The following is a 17624-nucleotide window of genomic DNA, read 5'->3' on the forward strand; positions in this document are numbered from 1 at the left end:
AAAATCCTAGAGGAGAGCACAGGCAGTATTTCTCTGACTTTGGACATAGCAACTTTTTTCTAGGTATGTCTCTGAAGGCAAGGGAAATAAAAGCAAAAATAAACTATTGGGACTACATCAAAATATAAAGCTTCTGCACAGTGAAGGAAACAATTGACAAAACTAAAAGACAACCTGCTGAATGGGAGAAGATACTTGCAAGTGACATATCCATAAAAGGTTAGTATCCAAAATAAAGAACTTATACGTCTCAACACCCATAAAACAAATGATCCAATTAAAAAATGGGCAGAAGACATGAGTAGACATTTCTCTGAAGAAGAATTACAGATGCTCAACATAATTCATCATCAAAGAACTGCAAATCAAAACTACAATGAGACATTACCCCACACCTATCAGAATGGCTAAAATAAAAAACACAAGAGGGATACCTGGGTGGCTCAGTCAGTTAAGCATCCCACTTCGGCTCCGGCCATGATCTCGCAGTTCATGAGTTTGAGCCCCGCGTCAGGCTCTGTGCTGAGAGCCTGGAGCCTGCTTTAGATTCTGTGTCTCCCCCTCTCTCTGCCCCTCCCATGCTCATGCTCTGTCTCTTAATAATAAATAAACGTTAAAAAAATTGTTTTTAAAAAACAACACAAGAAACAAAAGGTGTTAGGATGTGGAAAAGTAGGAACCTTTGTGTCCTGCTGGTGGGAGAGCAAACTGGTGTAGCCGCTGTGGATAACAAGCGGTTCAAAAAGTTAAAAATGGAACTACCCTATGATTCAGTAATCACACTACTGGGTACTTACTCCAAAAATACAAAAACACTAATTCAAAGGGATACATACACTCTCATGTTTAGAGCAGCATTATTTACAATAGCCAAATTATGGAAGCAACTCATTTTATCAGTAGATAAATGGATAGGAAAATGTATATATGGAATGTTACTCAGCCATAAAAAGGAATGAAATCTTGCCATTCACAAGTATAATGAAAATATAGTATTAGCGCATATAATGCTAAGCAAAATAAGCCAGTCACAGAAAGACAAATACCATATGATTTCACCTATGTGTGGAATTTAAGAAACAAAACAAATAAGCAAAGGGAAAAAGAGGAGAGAAAAATTAACCAAGAAACAGACTCTTATCTATAGACAACAAACTGATGGTTACCAGAGTGGGGATGGGTGAAATAAGTAAAGGGGATTAAGAGTACACTTATAATGATGAGCACTGAGTAATGTATAGAATCACTGACTCACTACATTGTACACCTGAAACTAATACAACACTGCATGTTAACTACACTGGAATTAAATGAAAAACAATAAAAAAGTGCATTACTGGCGCACCACATCAACAGATGAATTAAACTGAAGACAGAACTTAGGAAGAGAACAAGATGCATGAAAGAGAATGCTGGTATATGACAGAGAAGTCAAACAACACTGATTAGTGGGGGAAAAGATGGCTCATTCAATAAAAAGTACTGGGACAAATAACTCTATATGGGAGAAAATAAATTCTCTATTTCATACACAAAAATCAATTCCTAAATGTTGAAAAACTAAATTTTTAGACAATTTGAAGAAAACACTAGAAAAAAAGCTTTATGATCCTGGTGTATGAAAGGAATATCTAAACAAGTAATAAACTTGTTTGTTATAAATAAAATCATTAGTCCTAATACATTTACCTACAAATAGCTTTAAAATTTCTGTGTCAAAAAAAAGACACCATCGACAAAGTTAAATACATACAAGGGAGGATGAACTGGAAGAAAATATTTACAACAAACACAATAAAGAATTAGAATACAGATTACTGAAAGAACTAATAAGGAAAAGACAAACTATCCAATAGAAAAACAAGCAATATATTCATATGAATGAAATACAGGACACTTGAATCTCACTAGCCATCAGGGAAATGCAAATTAGAACAAAATAAAATACAATTCACATCCATCAAATTGGTAAATTTTTTCATGTCTGACAGTACAAAGTGTTGATGAAGATATAGGGAAAGAGGAACTCACATGTTTTGGAAAATAATTTGGCAATACATGCTAATAGTTATAATGTATACACCCCATTACCCAACAATTCCACTTCTAAGTATTCCAATTGAAAAAAACCCCACAAAAACATAAATATGATCACTGCAACATTTTTGTAATAGGAAAAAATGACAACAATCCAAATATCTATTTCAGAAGAAGAGCCTCCTAAAAGACTGGGTAGGGCCAAGGTTGCTTTATTTTGTAGTATGAGAGCCTAGCAACATGCTATCACAGATTAGGTGTTCAGAAAACGTTCAAGTGAATAAATAACTAAATGAGAAAGAAATGGTGTTACTGAAAAGTAGATAAAGAGTTGAGAAAATTTTTGCTATATGGAGAACTAAAAATAGACAAAAATCCTTGCCTTCATGAGATAAATGAGACAAATAAATAAATTACAGAGTATGTTAAATAGTGTTAAGTGCTTAGAGAAATAAAAAAAGGGCTGGGGAATAGGGAAGTATTGGGAAGGTTTACAGTTTTATAGTCAATGTCCAGAAAAAGCCTCACTGATAAGTAACAATTGAATAAAGACTTGAAGGGAATAAGGGAGCCAGCGGATGGCAGTGTAGGGGATTGACATTCCTAGAAGAGGTAATAGCCAGGACAATGATCTTGAGATTGAAGTATGTCTGACCCTTCTGATAAATTGCAAGGCAGCCAGTGTGGATAAAGCAAAGTGAGGGAAAAGTGACATGGGATTTGAGAAGCAGTTTGGGGGGGTCAAAGAAGGGGGAGGTTGCACAGAGGGATACAGATCAAGCAGTCCTTACAAGGTTTTAAACCTTATAAGGACCTTATAAGGACCTTATAAGTCCTTATAAGAAAGCAAGTCCTTATAAGGTTTTAAACACTGAATTACATGATCTAATGCGTGTTTTAATAAAATCATTCCGGCTGCTAGGTTGAAAACAGACTGCAGGGATTGAAGGGATATTTAATGACAATAACGGCAATCATAAGGTTCTTTTGGAGGATCTAAGCAAGGTCCCTACTTCAGTGCTGCTGGGATATTTCGTATTCCTCTAATGCTTGACCTCCCTAATCAAATGAAAAACTGGGTGTCTAAGAATATAGGTCTAAACACAGAGATAAAAGAAGCAAATATTCAAAGATCTAGGTTCTTAAACACTAATTCCTGAGATTAAAACTTACTTAGCCATACCAAAATCATACTACCATAGGCCTGTGCCTCCTTTTCTACTCTTAAGAGAAAGGCAAAGAACACAGCTACTTCTAAACTGATGCTGAAATAAATCTGATAATCATTTATTCAACCAACATTTGGTTGGTGAGTATCTATTATGAATGGGCCAGCTGCTGTCTTGAGTCCAAGGGATATAAAGATGAATAAGATATGCCCCTACCCGAAGATATTTACAGTCTAGTGAGTTATCCAGGCTTATATCATGTGCTATACAGAAACACAAACACACTTTTCATGTTATACAGCAACACTAACAGAAACACTATAACATAAGCCACAAATGCAAGCTACATATACAATTTTTAAATTTCTAGTAACCACATTAGAAAAATAAATAAAAAGAAACAGGTAAAATTAATTGAAATAATATATTTTACTTCACCCAATATATCAAAAATACCATTATTTCAACATGTAACCAACATAAAAAATTGGGACATTTTACTTTTCTTTTTTTTTTTTTTACTGTTTTCAAAATCCTGTATTTATACTTAAGAATATCTCAATTCTAGCTACATTTCAAGTGTACTGGACAGCACAATTATATAGATCTATTTTCTAGAAAATTGGAAATAATTTGACAGCCACAAGTACACGACAAAGTAAAATAGAGGGAGACTTCAACATGTTTACAGGTTAAAGGAAAAGAGTTAAGACTAAACATAGTATAGATAATTGATAGGGCATGTGGAGAGCAAGATCAAAGACAGGATCTAGAGCACAAGTAGATCAGTTAGTTTGGAAAGGAGGACAGTCACACCTTTGTGACAGGTGGAAAGGGAAGAATTAAATACAGGTATAAACAAGTTTGGTAAGTGTGAGAGAACAGAAAGTTGAAAGAGTTTAGTTTAGCTTCCCATTTTTCTCAGCAAATCAGAAGACCATCTCACCAGGCCTTTTACTACAGCCAAAATCTGAAGGCAGAACAGTTTAAGAAATAGTATCCTGGCATGACAAGATTAAGTTGGATTTTTGTAAAATTACAGTAGTTTTCTAGTTTTCTTCTGGAGTGGTCAATCTTGAATTTTGTCATTTTATCTCTAAACACAGAAGCAATAACTCTGGACTCATTCTTTCCTTACCTATTCATTACTCAGCATACATGTACCCAATGTCTACTTCATGTCAAGTACAGTGAGTCACTGAACATACAAAGATGAATAAGACTTACATTTGCATCCCCAATATTTAGCATATTATACTGTATGCACACAGTAAGTGCTTTAAAAACATAGCATTATATTGTTCTGTAAAGAAATATTACATGTCAACTAAAATATGTATTAGCAAAGACTTTAACTTAAAAGTCTAAGGAAGCGCTGTTCAATAGAATTTTCTGTGATAATGAAAATGTTCTACTCCGAAATGTCCAATATGGTAGCTAATAAGCACATGAGTTTTTAATTTAATTAATTGGATTTTAATTTTAATAGCGTATGTGGTTAATGGCTACCATCCAAATCCAAATATTAGAATACAGTGAGTAGCTAATGGCATTTTCACTATTGTAATCAAGGTGCTGTCATCTCTAAAGGGTTAATACACATAATATGCTGTTAGAAATGAGTATACTATAATACTAATTGTATCAGAAAAATATCATAAGAAATTCTACTTAGAATTCTCTTTGTATAAAATAACTTCAGCACTGTGAGACAGAAAAGAACAAAAGAAAACGAAAAAAGATATGCCAATTTTTTCTTTTCACTCTACTTCCTCAAGGGGAAAACATCAACTTGAGTTTTCTCATTGTGTCAAGTAGTGAAAATACTGTGTGGAGACAAAGAGTCAAAGATTTCTTAGATTAGGAATTATTAGAGCATAGGAATTATTTTTGTAATGAAATAACAAGAAACTTTTTTGGCAAGACAACATAAGTTAAGATCAGGATTCATATAATGAATTGTTTATAACTCAAAAAAACCCATTCTTGTGATTTGCTTATTAATGTCCCCAAGTTTGTCCCACTTACCTGAATTTTTGACGTGAACCTACTGCTAAAAGACATTCAATCCACAGAGTGAATGGAAGTATAATCTAAACTAGACTTTGAGTTGAATAATTTCTGGCATAATAACTAAAATAGCTGTTTAGGCCTGGGATAGTAAAATGAACTTTCATGACTCTGTGTATCCACTATCCATTATGTATAATTTAAGTGACTGTACACACTTAATCAGAGATACAAACTCCCACACTGGAACAGATCTGATTACATACTTAGATCTGATAACTTAAGAGTAAAACCAGTGAGGTGTGCAACTAGATGTCAGAGATAGCATTTTTTTATGCACAGCAACTTGTTCAACTTGTTAACCACCCGGTAAGGCAGTTGTCTTGTAGATTAACTACACAACTTCCTGCCCTTCCTTTTAGTTGTGTTCCTTTGAAGCCATTTTAAAAAACATTACCAGATTGCCTGTCTTGAAGATGAGAGTGGTTATACAACCAAGATTTTATTCGGGTTAACAGAAATACCTAACACTTAGGTGCAGTGTCTTAATCTATTAGAAAAGCTTTAAGAAAACCACTTTATAATGATCTTCCTACCACACAAAAACAGCATCAGCTAAATAAATCTTCTAAATATAAAGACTGGCAAATCAAAAGCATGAGATCAGATCTGTAATCATTAACTTCCAGAGTCAAGTTGTGCTATGGCTTATTGCAATAAAGCCAGGGTATTACAACAATACCGTGTTATAATGACATCATTAGCTTAGTTTCCTAACAAGGCATATATATGAATCTACAATTAGCTAAAAATAGGAAGCCAACACTTAAGTGGCTGGCAGTTCCAGTTAATTTGTAAGATATTTTTCTAGTAATATATTTCACGATGCCTTTTGCAAAATGAATTAAGAGAAGGCTGGCTCTGAAAACAGATTTAATATTAAAATGCTGTTCTAGAGCAGGGAAAAAGAGGTACCAATGATTTAGTCCCACAAAATCTTTATAGTGCCACAAAAATCGTTTTTGCTGCACTGCCTTTTGAAGTAGTAAATGAAAATACTGAGTTGTAGCAGCATTAATTAATGCGATTTAGAAATTAGGCAGCAGCCAGCAAAAGACCTCATCATAGAGATAAGATTAGACTTCTTCAGCCAGGACCAATTTCTGTCCTCATTGTCACTGTTGCCTTAGTGCTGTATTTTCTGGGCTGTAGTTGCCAAGAGGCAGGAAAGATTTTTCTCTCTGAATTAATTCTGAGAAAGGTGGCGCTTTTTATATGCTTTAAATCACCCTTTTCTAAGATTTTTTTTTTTTTTCTCCAGATGTTGCAGTAAAACTGCAAAGTTAACCACTGGTTCCAAACCTGTCTCGTTCAAACTGCCTTGAGAGAATGGAAAAAAGTAAGGTTCACATTCCAAAAGTTTGACTTGAGGTGGGGTGAGGACAGGGTAAGAAGGAAAACATAGTTCTTAACTTTCGTCCAAATCTTTTCCGAAAGTAGACGGGGTGTTGGAATATTTTCTTTCCCTCACCCAGGCCTTGAGTAAAATTTCTTTCGAGGCGAGGTGGTTACATGAGATACGGTACCCTCCTCGAAAACCAACTCCAACACTGAATCGTGACACCCCAACTACAAACAGTGACAAGACGGGGCTGAAGATTAAGTCCTTCCCCTCCCCTTCGCTCAAATGTGTCTCCCAAATCGTTAAGGGCAGGAAACACAAGCCTCTTGGCTCTCCCCAACACTCAGTCTCTTTCCGTACCCTCGCCCTGTTTCCTCAGGGGGGACGCAGAATCCGCTCCGGACCCCGGCTCGCGGCTGCGGCGCCAGGAGCGACGAGAAGGGAGGAAATCAGAAGCGCGGGGAGGAAGCAGCCGCCTCCGGCCGGCCGCGAAGTCCGGGGCTCGGAGGCGAGACGCGTGCAGGGGCCGTGAGGGGCTTTCCGGCTCCGGCCCCGCGCGCGTCTCCGTCGCGGCCTAGCCCGGCGCCCGAGCCCCGGCCTCGCGGCTCCGCGCCGCCAGCCCTACCCCGCCATCAGGGCCCAAGAGGCCGCGCGGCGGCGGACGTCCGGGAGGGGAAGAGGCACTTACCAGCTGCTGCCGAACCCAGCGCCACATGCCCCCGCCGTCGCCGTCCCGGTCCCGCGGCACGCGGGGGCCGAGGGGCTGCAGGTGGAAGCTGACGAGCCAGAGGGGGAAGCGGGAGTGCCCCTCTGGCTGAAGTTCCGCTCGCCGCCGCCGCCACCTCACTCCCCGCGCCGGGTCCCCATCTCGCCGCGCCGGCCCTGAGGTCCTACAGGCGCGGCCCCGGCGCCGCCCCCGCCCGGCGCAGCTGAGCCGGCCGCCACGCCGCAGCCACCTTCATTATTGACCGCTGTCACCCGGAGCACCACCACCACCCCACCCTCCCTGCCCGGCCCCCCAGCCGCACCCGGGCCCGCCCCCGGCTCCCGGGCCCGCCCCCGGACGTGACGAAAGGGCCTGTGCGGACCCTGGGGCCCGGCGCGCCCGGCAGCGTTCGGGAACCAGAGTCAGCCGGTGGGCGGGGCCAGCCGCGAGTGTGGCCAGGTGCAGCTTCTAACCTCTGTCTCCCTGGCCCCCATCCCAGGGGTAGGATTAAATCGCGCTTGTCTCTCCCTAGAATCTGCAGCTTCTTGCCGACTCCTCTTTCTACCTCCCGTGGCTGTCTGCCTTCTCTGGTACCCCCGTCCCCCAAAACGCATTCACACAATCTCGGGTGTAACGACTGAAGGTTAATTCCCAGAGGTCTCAAGTTTAGGTTTAATTAAATTGTCAAAGTCTTTGTCTTAATGCATAAAGCAGCTCCCTTCTTAAACAAATGACTGAGCTGGGGCTAGGGGAATCTTGATCACTGCCTTTAAGTAATGTTGAGAAGAGTTGCAACTCCCCTGTGCCTGGTCCACTCTAGACCACTGTTTCCGGGAGAATGGAAGAGATACTCTGTTTTGCCTTGCTAAATTGAACAGGTTAGGGGAAGAATATTTTCTATGGGAAGGTAGTTTTTTTTACTATAACTCCTGTAATCAAAAACACTCAGAAGTAGCAAGACCCAGGTAAGATAAGGGTATGGATAAATAAAGGTAAGGAAGAATATAAAAGCCACTAGAAAAGCCAAGGCTTTGACTTGGAAGACTGAAATGAAGTGCCAGGTCTCGTTTTCTTCAAAAGTAGCCGCATATACATCTTGAGTGTTATATACATTTATTGTGCGCAGTATTTTTGCTGAATTAAAGCACACTTCACGAACGTACAGGTGTTTGCGGTTAAAACAATTCTTTCCTTCCCTTTTCTTTTCTTTTTGAGAGAAAACAGAAATGAGAGTAAATGACCAGGCAAGCTATTGCATAGGTACATAATATTTTCCTTTCTATAAACATTCCTTACTATATAATGAGTATCCCGCGCCACAGATAGAGCCTTTCCTTAGGGATGTTTATGACCTATAAAACCAGCAGCGGAATATTATAAGTAATCCAACTATAGAAATTAGCTAGATATTTAAAGGAAAAAATAATCTCACTTTTGTTCTTATGATTGAACCTTGCTTTTGACCCTAAAAGGAAGTTTGAGATACATTTACTTGTTGTTATACTAATAAAATATTACTACCATGCATGGAGCACTTGTGTGTTACAGGCCCTATACTATGCTCTTTACTTGCATGGTCTAATTTAACTCCCCTCTATCCTTTGAAGTTGATATTATTATTTCCATTGTATGGATGCAGAAATGGAGGCTCAGGTTAAAAATTTGCTCAGAGTAAGGAACTTGGCAAAGCTGGGATTCAGACTCTGGAGGGTCAAGCAACAAAACTTTGTGTGCTAAAGATATGTAGAGAAACAAAAATATGACCATACCTACTTAGCATACCTACTTTTCACCTGCAAGTGGTCTGATTAAAATTAGGCCTGGAAATTTTTATATATATGCCACTAACATTTATCAAGACAATGTTGTATTGATTCTTCTTATGTTAGAAGTAGAAATCCAGAGGATACTTTGTGCATTATTTAACAGTGTCCTAAATTTCAAAAGGTAGAAGTGGGAAGAGGACTTGATTCTAAATGCTATGGTGGGATGTGGTGAGGAGTGATCTTAAGATAACTATAAAGATCATAATTGTAGCTCAGACTGTCAGGAATAGAATGAACCCTCAAAGCAGTATTTTGTTCTCAAAGCACTTTTCAAGAGCAATATTATATACCTCATATTAATCGAAAAAGCATAGAGTATTTTTATAGTGTAGAGTATAACCCATTAGTGGTAATGAAATCAACTTAATATGTCATGATCGGCATTAAAAAAAAATGGAAACAGAAAAATCAGAATATATTGCCTAGTGTAATATGTATTGTTTTGTGAAACTTTTGTTTCAGGTCTGTGTGTGTGCTTGTAGACACATGCATAATATTAAGGCCACAATATAAAAAGAATTTCTTCCTATTGGTTTAGTTGGAAAGGTTTAAAAAGCAGTGACAGGGGAATACACAGGACGTAAGGCAGGCACCAGCTGTAAAAGAAAGAGGGGCGCCTGGGTGCCTCAGTTGGTTAAGCGTCCGACTTGGGCTCAGGTCATGATCTTACGGTTCATGAGTTTGAGCCCCGAGTAGGGCTGTGTGCTGACAGCTTGGAGCCTGGAGCCTGCTTCAGATTCTGTCTCCCTCTCTCTCTGCACCTCCCCCACTCATGCTCTGTCTGTCTCTCTCTCTCCCAAAAATTAAAAAAAAAAATTAAAAAATGTGTTTGGAGTCAGTAGTAATTTATTCATTTCACAGCTATTTCTTAAGTAGTGAGCACCAAATGTATGCATAACAATGGCCTAAACTAGGAGAAGACACAAATGCAACTTTTAAGGTGACCCCTTCTTTCAGGGTGGAGTTCACAATCTAGTTGGAAAGAGAAGTTACAGAGAGGTATCAGTTAAATAACTGCAGGCACAAATACTCAAAGAGTGGAGAAAGCTCAAGGTGTTTGAGTTACAACTAATAAGAGTAATAAATAGTAATAAGAGGTGGGGTTGGGTAAGGATAAGCATAGCGCTGGGGGAGTTTCCAGCTAGTCACAAGAGTTTACAGGAGATGGGCAATCCCTGGAATTTTCTGAACAAGGAAATGATGGGATGAAATCAGAATGCTATTCCATAGACACTATATGTGATAGGTAGGAGAGAGAAGAAAGGTCAGATATGAAATTACTGCTAGAGTGAAGCACTGAGTTCAAAAGTGCTAGACTGGCAAAGGGCCAGAAGTAAATAAAGCATGTTGTAGGAAGCTGTGTTTGGTGACAGACAAGGAAACCTGAAACTTAAGCCATTCCCAGTGAGGTGACAGACCTTCCAAGAGAATAAGTTTACCAACATCATAACAGCCACTGAATTCATGAGAAATGGTTCTTTTTCTTGAGTAAACTTGTTTAATATAATTCTGTGCTAGTTACACTTGTGAGGTGTGTTTAATCCCAGGGGAAAAAAATACATCTCTTGGTTTAGTGTAACAGGTATTACAAAGAACAAAACGAAGAAGGATATTTTTCTTGATTGTCTTGGACGATCAATAGAAAGCACAGGCTACGTGCTTGTTAAGGTCAAAATTTCTGGCTCATTCATTTCGGTACCCATAGTGTCTATAGGGTACTCAATAAATGTTTGTTAAATAAATCAGTTATTCTGATATCATTTACATATCAGTTTACTTATATGTAAATGAGTAGTTAAAGAAAAAATACCTAGTGCAGGAATATCAAAGTAATATAAAGCAAAGCATACTGAATGATTTCAGTAGATCCCAGGCTATGCAGTAAGACCAGTGGTCATCATCCATTGGACTCAGGCCACTCTCTGTTGTGTGCCTCTTAGAACTCTTCAAGGGTCAGTCTGATTGGAGGACACAGAGTCTTACCAGTCTTTTGCCTTAATGCCTTAATTATTTCTTCAGCAATAGGAGCCATTAGATGCTCCCTAGAATCTGCTCTTTCTCATTTTTTAAAAGGACAACTTTCTACCTTCTCAAAATCATAAATCTAGTAGATTATACATTATTCCACTTAAAAAGTGATTAATTATCACTTCTGGTAATTTTCTGATTAATTATCATTCCAGAATTTCTAGATCAGCTTTCAGGCAGAGAGAAAACAGACTTCAAGCAACCTTTTCCAGCACTGACCAGGATTATATATTTATCACCTTGTGAAGAAATTCATTAATAACAATGTCACATTACATATTTGCAGATTTTCTTGAAAATTTCCCAAACAAGTGTCAATTGTGGACAAAGTTACATAAACAGTTTTAATTTTTGGCTATTTACGCTTATATAGAACTGAAACTTAAAACCACTATGAAGGTTAGAATACAGAAAAACGACTCTTTCTTGGGGCACCTGGGTGACTCGGTCAGTTGAGTGTTTTACTCTTGATTTTGGCTCAGGTTATGATCCCAGAATTGTGGGATGAAGCTCTGTGTGGGCCTCTGTGCTGAGTGTCGGACCTGCTTAAGATTCTCTCCCTCTCTCTCTCTCTCTCTCCCTCTCTACCCTCCCTCTCTGCCGCTCTCCTCCATTCTCTCTCTAAAATTAAAAAAAAAATTGACCTCTTTCTTGAAGAGCTAAAGTATGTGAACATAAATATGGTCAGCACCTTCCTTCTTGCTTATTTTTAAGTTGCCCTTTAATAACTCAATACTACTTTTGCATGAACCAGATGCAGCATTCTATCACCTCTCTTGTAAAACACAGAAAAATGAACCTGTATACTTTTTTTCACTTAGTTTTACTTATCATAAGAGGGGAGACACTCAAATAGACAAGAGTCTGTGATTGAATTACCAACAGAAAGAGTGATAGCCTCAGATCAGCTGCAGCAAAACCAAAGCCACTGTTGTTAATTGACAGTCTCTAAACCTAGCCAAGTTTTGGTTAGTTGCACTACACAATAGATTAAATTATTTAGCCATCTAGAGGCATTAGTTTTGTCATATTTTAAGTTGTGAGCTTCATGAGGAAATTTCACTGCTTAATGTAAGATATTTTATGAGTGTTTTTCTTTCTGATTAAGATGACTGCATTAGGGGCACCTGGGTGGCTCAGTTGGTTAAGCTTCTAACTTCAGCTCAGGTGACCATCTCATGGTACCTGAGTTCGAGTCCTGTGTTGGGCTCTGTGCTAACAGCTCAGAGTTAGAGCCTGCTTCGAATTCTGCATCTCCCTCTTTCTCTGCCCTTCCGCGGCTCTGTCTCTGTCTCTGTATCTCTCTCTCTCAAAAACAAATAAATATTTTTTAAAAATTATTTTTAAATGACTGCATTAGGTTGAATTCAGAGAAGATAGAATGGTGGTTGCCAGGGGCTGGAGAGAGGGGGAAATAGGGAGTTTAATGGGTACAGAGTTTTACAGTTACAAGATGAAAGGAGTAAAAAAAAATAATAATAATAAAATAAATTTTCAAAGAGGTGAAAAGAGTTATGGAGATGGATGTTGGTGATGGTTGCCCAACATTATGAATATATTTACTACCACTGAAATATACACTTAAAAATGGTTAAGACCATAAATTTTATGTCTGTTTTACCACAACTGAAAAATGGGGGTAAATGACTGCATTATCTGTATTAGAATGGATCCACAATTGTTTTCTGAGGAAAATCTTGGCTTAGTTCACAATTTTTCCTTAGGTCCCCTCTGTTTCCTTAAACTTTTCTAAAATAATATTAGCCCTAGCCCCAGTTCTGCTGAGCACTAATGGAAATGAATATGCCCTAAATTGCCAACATATCTGTCTGCTTTGCGGCTATCAGAAATGCTCAGTTGGGAGCAATAGTGTTAATGGAAGATTTCCTGAAGACCATTCACTCTGGGTGATCTAAATTTTATCTTTAGATTAAAGAAAAGTGATCAGAAATCTGTTTGGAAAGTCTTGTTTTAGCTTGTCCAGTGATTATTTTTACTGAACTGAAGTTTAGGGAGATATGAACAGCTGGAGTCTGGGGACCATAGAGAAGCAGCCTGAGGAATCCCACAACTGTTTTTACTGTGGAGGTGCAGGTGAGAATGCTGTTCATCATGTTCTCTTAACAAGAACCAGCAGAAATTCATTACCACAAATGACTGTGCTTCTCTTGAGCAACAGTTTGTTTTATAATCTTCTGGGCATTTTGAATTATGTAATGAATGTGTTTCCTTCCATCATGTATTCATACTTTAAAAATTCAGAGGCTTCCTTATGGCAAGTACCCAGACTACACTATACATTTTGTGAATTACTTTTATCCAGAGTTTTTACTTGTCTACTCTTAGTTTCCCGTTGGTTGGTTAGTTCACTTCCCTAACCATCTTACTGTAATACATGTATTTCATAAGACAAAAGATTGTAATTTCAATCTTTTCTGAATAAAAGGAATAAAGGAAAGTATGACATAACCATTCATTATAAAGATTAGATTATTTTTTTTGTTTTTTGTTTTCATAAAGATTAGTTTTAAGATGAGACAATGAATCCCAGATACAGTAAAACCTTTATTTGCAAGCAAATTTCTTTCCAGAAACATGCTTGTAATCCAAAGCACTTGTATATCAAAGCGAATTTCTCCATAAGAAATAATGGAGGGGCGCCTGGGTGGCTCAGTCGGTTGAGCGTCCGACTTCGGCTCAGGTCATGATCTCGCGGTCCGTGGGTTCGAGCCCCACGTCGGGCTCTGTGCTGACAGCTCAGAGCCTGGAGCCTGTTTCGGATTCTGTGTCTCCCTCTTTCTCTGACCCTCCCCTGTTCATGCTCTCTCTGTCTCAAAAATAAATAAATGTTAAAAAAAAAAAAGAAAGAATGGAAACTTAGATGATTCATTCCACAGCCCCAAAATACTCATATAAAAATGATTACAGTACTATAATACAAAATAATAAAGAAAATACAAAATATAAAGAAAAATAAACAAATTAACCTGCACTTACCTTTGAAAATCTTCATGGTTGGTGTGAGGGAGACAAGAGAGAGGAGGATTATTGTGTAGGATGACTTTCACTATCACCAACAGAATTACTGCTATCTATTGGCTCAATGGAATCTTTTTCTGCACAGGAGTCATTGTAAACATTTGCACGTATGTTGACTATAGTATTAATAAGCTCTTGTCATATACTGTATTTAATGTAACTGGCAATAAGGAAGCAGAAGAAGGGGTCTATGTCTGCAATCAGCCTGACCTAGAATGAAGCAAAGCATTCCTAAGCTTACTCTCGTATGGAAAAGCAAAGGACTGTCCGTAGGTGCTTTGAAGTGACAAAAAAATACACTAGTGTCATTTGTGGGCACCTTCCAACCTTCTGAAAAATCACTGATTTCTGCCAAATACCATGGCCTGAGACTAAGCATCTGAGCATGGGAGACGATCACCCACAATCCTGCAGTGAGTAAGAGAGAGAACCATTGGCTCAGGTGTGATCATGTGATGTTCAGCATCACATACTACTCCTATTGCAAGACATCGCTTATTTATTAAGTTAAAATTTATTAGAAATGTTTTCTTGTCTTGCAGGACACTTGCAGAACAAATTACTCAAAATCCAAAGTTTTACTGTAATCTAATCTGAAGATTATGTGATTTCCTTTACCTCCACAGCAATTACATATGTATTTTCACTACTTTACAAGTAACTATCAATGCTAACTTGTGTGTGTAGCAGGTTGACTGGAAGCAATGAGTAAACATTCAGTGAGTAAAAGCTGAAGCTAGGTAAGGCAATATATGAAAGGAGAAAAAAAAATGTGAGCGAGAATAAAACATGCTGAGTCAAAGAGAAATTAAGAACAATGTTTGTTAAGATTGCAACAACTAGAATGGGTTGGAAGTTGAGTATTGAGAAATGCTAGTTCAAAGAGACATCTGTATGGGAAACAGGATGAGAGTAGCTACTCGTTGAGGGGCTAGCTTGACCATCTGATTTTGGTAATAGTTTACCACTAAGGAAGGGTATAAGAGATTCACACAAAGGCAAAAAGCCTGTTGCTTCCTTAGTGGAGAAGGACTCTGGGATGAACTAAGACAGGGGCTGCGTTGGTTTGGGATTATAGAAGATAGGCTGCTGGGGCAGAAACAAAACATAACCAGCAGAAACCACACTTCTCAGGGAGTCAGGTGAGAGGAAGATCTCAGCTGGAAATAACTGAAATCTGGCAATGGATCCACAATCACCTAGAGCAGCAGAAATCCTTGGGTATCCCCAGCATTTAACCTAAGGCCTGGGACACAATATGTATTCAAATGTTTTTTTGTAGGGGCACCTGGGTGGCTCAGTCAGTTGAGCGTCCAACTCTTGGTTTTGGCTCAGGTCATAATCTCATGGTTGTGAAATCGGGCCCAGATCGAGCTTCATGCTCAGCTCAGAGCCTGCTTGGGATTCTCTCTCTTCCTCTCTCTCTGCCCCTCCCCTGCTTGTGCGTGCATTCTCTCTCTCTCAAAATAAATAAATAAACATTAAAAAAATGTTTTGTCATACAAATAAAGCTGGACAAATTAAACCCTGTATCTATGTTACTGTGATTGCACATTTACCTGTGGTTAATGTCCCAACATGGCTCTCATGGCAAGGAGGACTTCCAATGGCTCCCTACAGAAGAGAGGAGATAGATGAATGCAGCCAAGACTGTGGTCTCAGGCACCCTGGATCATTTCACATTCTGCACATACCTTCTATTTGGAAATCTCTTCTGATATCCTCTACTTTCTTCTTACTTGGCTAATTCTTCGTTGTTTAAGTCTCAGCTTAAAAGTTACCCTTCAGAGGTTAGGTCCCCTTGCAGAGCGGGGACATTTATAAACGCTAAGCACTTAAAAGATTTTGTTGACTCCTCCCCCAAAACACCTAAATATGAATTCAAATACAAAAGTGTGAAACATGTACTTTTTTTTGAAATGACATACAACACAATGTATACATATTCAGAATAACTTCTTTCTAGATTTTCTTCTGATTCAGATTATCTCTCTCTTTCTCTCACACATGCTGCCTTATATGTGTTTGTGCTCCCTCTCTTTCTCTCCCTCCCTCTCTCTTTCTTGAGCCTTTGCTGGTGCCTCAAACAAGTACCAAGTCAGCTGTCCAGGTAATTCTGCACAGTCCTCATTAAATATTCCCACAGTGTCCCATACCTGTGCAAATACTTTGCATGCTGGTAACCATGTAAGTTTTTACTGCAATCTGCTTAATGTCTGTCCTCCCTGTGACACAGTATTCTTCTGTAGGGCAGGGACACAGTTTGTGAAGTTGAAGAACTCAAATATTCATTTGCTTGACCACCTAGCCTGTAAAATGTTAACTTTTAAGTGACCAGTGAAGAAATCAGAGAATGTTCTAGAATAGTAAATTGAACTTTTATGAGTTCAAGGGAGATAAACTAAGATGACTCACTAGGAGAGAAGGAAAAATGAATTAAGTGGTGTTATCCTGCACAATATTGATTTAATCAAAGACTTCACAGACTATTGTTGCTATTCCAGTGAAATAAATTGATTTCCTCTAGAGAATTCCTAGACTAAGCTATTGTAAATCTGTCATTACAATCAGTCTGTTGACAGTTTTAGAAGGTCCATTCACAAAATTATACCAGTGGCTTTGCTATTCTGATCCAGAGGCTAGATTCTGGCTCTCTTCCTCCACCCTCACCTCTTCTGTCACCATTCAGTTATTCAACAAATATTTGTTGAACATTCAGGGAATGTTAGCTGTTGTGCAAGGTGCCTGTGGGCTAACAGGTCCACATACTCGCCCTCAAGGAGTTCATAGTTTAAGACCCGGGGTACTGTCTTAGAATTAAGTTGTTAAAAGTGGCACACTTTTATATTTGTCATCTTGAATATAATATGAAAATAATATATGTTGAGAGTATTCAGAGATTTACTGACTGTACCTATGTAGGACATTACAGGTAAATAGAGTAAAGAAGGTCCATAGGAAGTTAAAGTTTAGAAATTTCTTAGTTCTGTCACCTCCAACTTAAGACCTGCTTGTTCACTGACCAGATCCTCTGAGTCAGTGGTCACTTTTCTAGATGGAGCAATATTTCTTGCCAATCAACATATGTACACTTAGTGACCTTGCATGAAGAAACATCCTGTCTGCAGAAAAGAAGATTGCAGCTTATCTGTACAAAGCAGGAGTAATGTTGTTGTCCGTGTGTGTGTGTGTGTGTGTGTGTGTGTGTGTGTGTTTATGCATGCATATGAAGACATGGGAAGGTGATGTGTGTATGTTCTACTAGCTCACTTGATTTTTATCCAGAATTATTAATGAATGTAAAATTGTAGTCTCAAACCTCAGAAGTGGTTGTTAGCTTTACACACAGGAAAAACTTGTCCCATGACCATAGCTTGCACTTTCAGCTCCAAAGTAGGACAAGAAAG

The 17624-nt window shown here is 38.7% G+C and overlaps 1 protein-coding gene across 6 annotated transcripts in view; it reads right to left on the reverse strand.

The window, feature by feature from the left end:
- The window catches only part of ATP11B (ATPase phospholipid transporting 11B (putative)), a 128469-nt gene extending 120847 nt beyond the window's left edge, over nt 1–7622 (reverse strand). For 5 of the 6 annotated variants that reach the window (XM_027061356.2, XM_053221174.1, XM_053221178.1 and 2 more), the window contains exon 1: nt 7307–7621. In XM_027061356.2, coding sequence (XP_026917157.1) covers nt 7307–7333 — 27 coding nt within the window. In that variant the 5' untranslated portion in view covers nt 7334–7621. Of the gene's footprint in view, nt 1–7306 lie in introns of all 6 variants that reach the window. The other variant, XM_053221175.1, reaches the window with a different exon arrangement.
- Between the last annotated feature and the right edge of the window lie 10002 nt (nt 7623–17624).

Source organism: Acinonyx jubatus, chromosome C2, assembly GCF_027475565.1.
Source record: "Acinonyx jubatus isolate Ajub_Pintada_27869175 chromosome C2, VMU_Ajub_asm_v1.0, whole genome shotgun sequence".
Lineage (NCBI taxonomy): Eukaryota > Metazoa > Chordata > Mammalia > Carnivora > Felidae > Acinonyx > Acinonyx jubatus.